The 2,324-nt window shown below is 43.5% G+C and overlaps 1 protein-coding gene across 3 annotated transcripts in view; it reads right to left on the bottom strand.

Moving 5' to 3' along the window:
- LOC101861340 (breast carcinoma-amplified sequence 3) overlaps positions 1 to 2,324 on the bottom strand; it is a gene marked incomplete at both ends in the record, with an annotated part of 27,854 nt that overhangs the window by 15,025 nt on the left and 10,505 nt on the right. The window contains 2 exon segments of one of the 3 annotated variants that reach the window (XM_035973646.1): positions 500 to 643; positions 1,721 to 1,814. Coding sequence (XP_035829539.1) covers positions 500 to 643; positions 1,721 to 1,814 — 238 coding nt within the window. 3 annotated transcript variants of the gene reach the window in all.

A 2,324-nucleotide genomic window follows, 5' to 3' on the forward strand; every position in this document is an offset into this window, starting at 1 on the left:
TCACGGTTAGGCATTATATTAAATGTCATATCTTGCTTCATAGCACATGCTTTCAGGGAAGCCGAGAATGTTCCAGAGTATTCTATGGTCTGCTGGGGTAATAATATAGGTGTTGTAAAGCGTATAGAGGATGCTGCAGAATGTGCATGTCCCCATAAAACTTATTTGGTATTTTTTACCCCCCCCCCCTCCCCAACCAACTCAATTTAGATCATTTAGGAGGTGGGCTTCCAACCCTGTCTATCAGAGCCAACTCGGGCTGAGAAGGATACAACACAGCAGCAGAATTACGGAGATACTTGATAAAAATTCTTCCCACCCAGGTATCAAATTCTTGAGTGCGACAACAAAGTGCCTAACTACTAGGCCACCGACGCCACTACTTCTTCTTCAGGAGCACCCACTCAACAAAGTAGACCTTATCTGATCTCATCTTTCAAACATTTCCAGCCAACCATCAGCAGTCAAAACTCTTACTAAAGTATTGTCTAGAACTCACCGGAACTGCCTGGACTACTGGACAGTACAGGACTGTGCCTGCCCGCTGCCCCCGGCTCAAAGTCATCCAGTCCCGCAGACTTGTGGAAGCGACTGATGCGGTTGACCACGCGGGGCTGGCAGTGGGTGCGGGCACAGATGGGACCTGGGGAGAGGGGGGAGTGTGGAGGTGGGGTTGTAGAGTGGTGGGAAGGTGGAGGTGGGGGAGAGTGATGGGAATGAAGCATCTGAGAGTTGATCCTACGGCTTTAATACAATATTGACCTTCCTGACACATAACGGAACAGCATAATTTTTAGTTTTAATTTCAGAAAGTGATTTTATGGCACTTGCAACATAATCAGATCATATATGTGTTGAAAATTAGAGGGGTTACTAGATATGAACACACCAAAAAGACGAGGGAGAAAAGATAAGGATTTGAAAGGTCTGACAGGAAAGAAGGAACAACCACAAAGGTTGAGTAAAGAGAAACACATTGACACAAAAACAGTCATATAGTGCTGGGGAAGAAGCAAGGAAAAGAGAGAGAAACAACAGAGGGAAACAAAAGAAGTAAGACCCACCAGTGGCGCCCTCCAACCACCCACTTGAAACATCTGAACGTTAGCACAATAAAAAAAACCTCCCCACCCAGGTATCAAACAAACTCCTTCTGCATGCGACTGTGAAACAAGTTACTGTTACACCACAGATGTCAGTAGATAACCAATGGTTAACAACAGGATGTTACACAATAAATGTTGTGCTTGAGGATAGCAGATGAAAACACATTCCCACTAGTTGCTGAAAGAGACAGGAAAAATAATCATCCTGTTCGATTCATTTTAGAGTAGCTTGAAGGCAGTAAATTATTAGAGTAAATAGAAGAACATCTTCAGAATAAAGAACATTTCACTCAGGTAAAATTAAAGCTAGACAGACAGAAACAACAGAAAGAGAGAAAAGAAGGCACATAGTACTACTGCAGAAACACTGAAAAAAACTACAAACAAAAAGGAAGTAGTCAAAAACAGAAAGTTGGAGATGAAAACCAATACACAAAAACAGAAAATCACTCATTCACTCTCACACCCTCACACACGCACGCACACAAAGTATAATGAGTATAGGGTAACACATCAGTACTCTCTCTTTCTCTCTCAAACACACACACGCACACCCACAGCCCCCACCCCCGCTCCCCTAACCGTTGTGCTCACAAAGAGAAAGTAACACATACCACCGTAAGGAGTGATGGGGAAAACATGAGTGGTCCCCCTGTGTGTGCTGACTGTGACCCAGCGACTGTCGTTGGTGAAGGCTATGTTGGTCACCTGTGGGGGAAGAACCAGGTTCAGTTATATATATATATTACAACAACCAGGGAGGGAGGGAGGGAGAGGGAGAGAGAGAGAGAGAGAGAGAGAGAGAGAGAGAGAGAGAGAGAGAGAGAGAGAGAGAGAGAGAGAGAGAGAGAGAGAGAGAGAAAGAGAGAGAGAGAGAGAGAGAGAGAGAGAGAGAGAGAGAGAGAGAGAGAGAGAGAGAGAAAGAGGGAATGATAGGACCACTATTGGGGCTACATTCACTGCACTGAACACTTTCCTAGTAGAAATGCACTGTCTATATGAATTTTTTTCTTCTCCTTCTCTAAAAATTTTTTGGGGTCATTCAGAGAGTGTCCTGCATCAAATAAAAAAGATTTTTGCTTCTCTTGAAACCCTCCTATTTTGACATACCACAATGATAAATTACTAACCAAGTATTCCAATTATGCCAAACATATTTGAAGATAAGCAGGCCGACCCCCGCCCCGAAATAACTACTGAAGTAAGTAATAAAATAGC

This window comes from Aplysia californica, unplaced genomic scaffold, assembly GCF_000002075.1.
Source record: "Aplysia californica isolate F4 #8 unplaced genomic scaffold, AplCal3.0 scaffold01585, whole genome shotgun sequence".
In the NCBI taxonomy this organism is placed as follows: Eukaryota; Metazoa; Mollusca; class Gastropoda; order Aplysiida; family Aplysiidae; genus Aplysia; species Aplysia californica.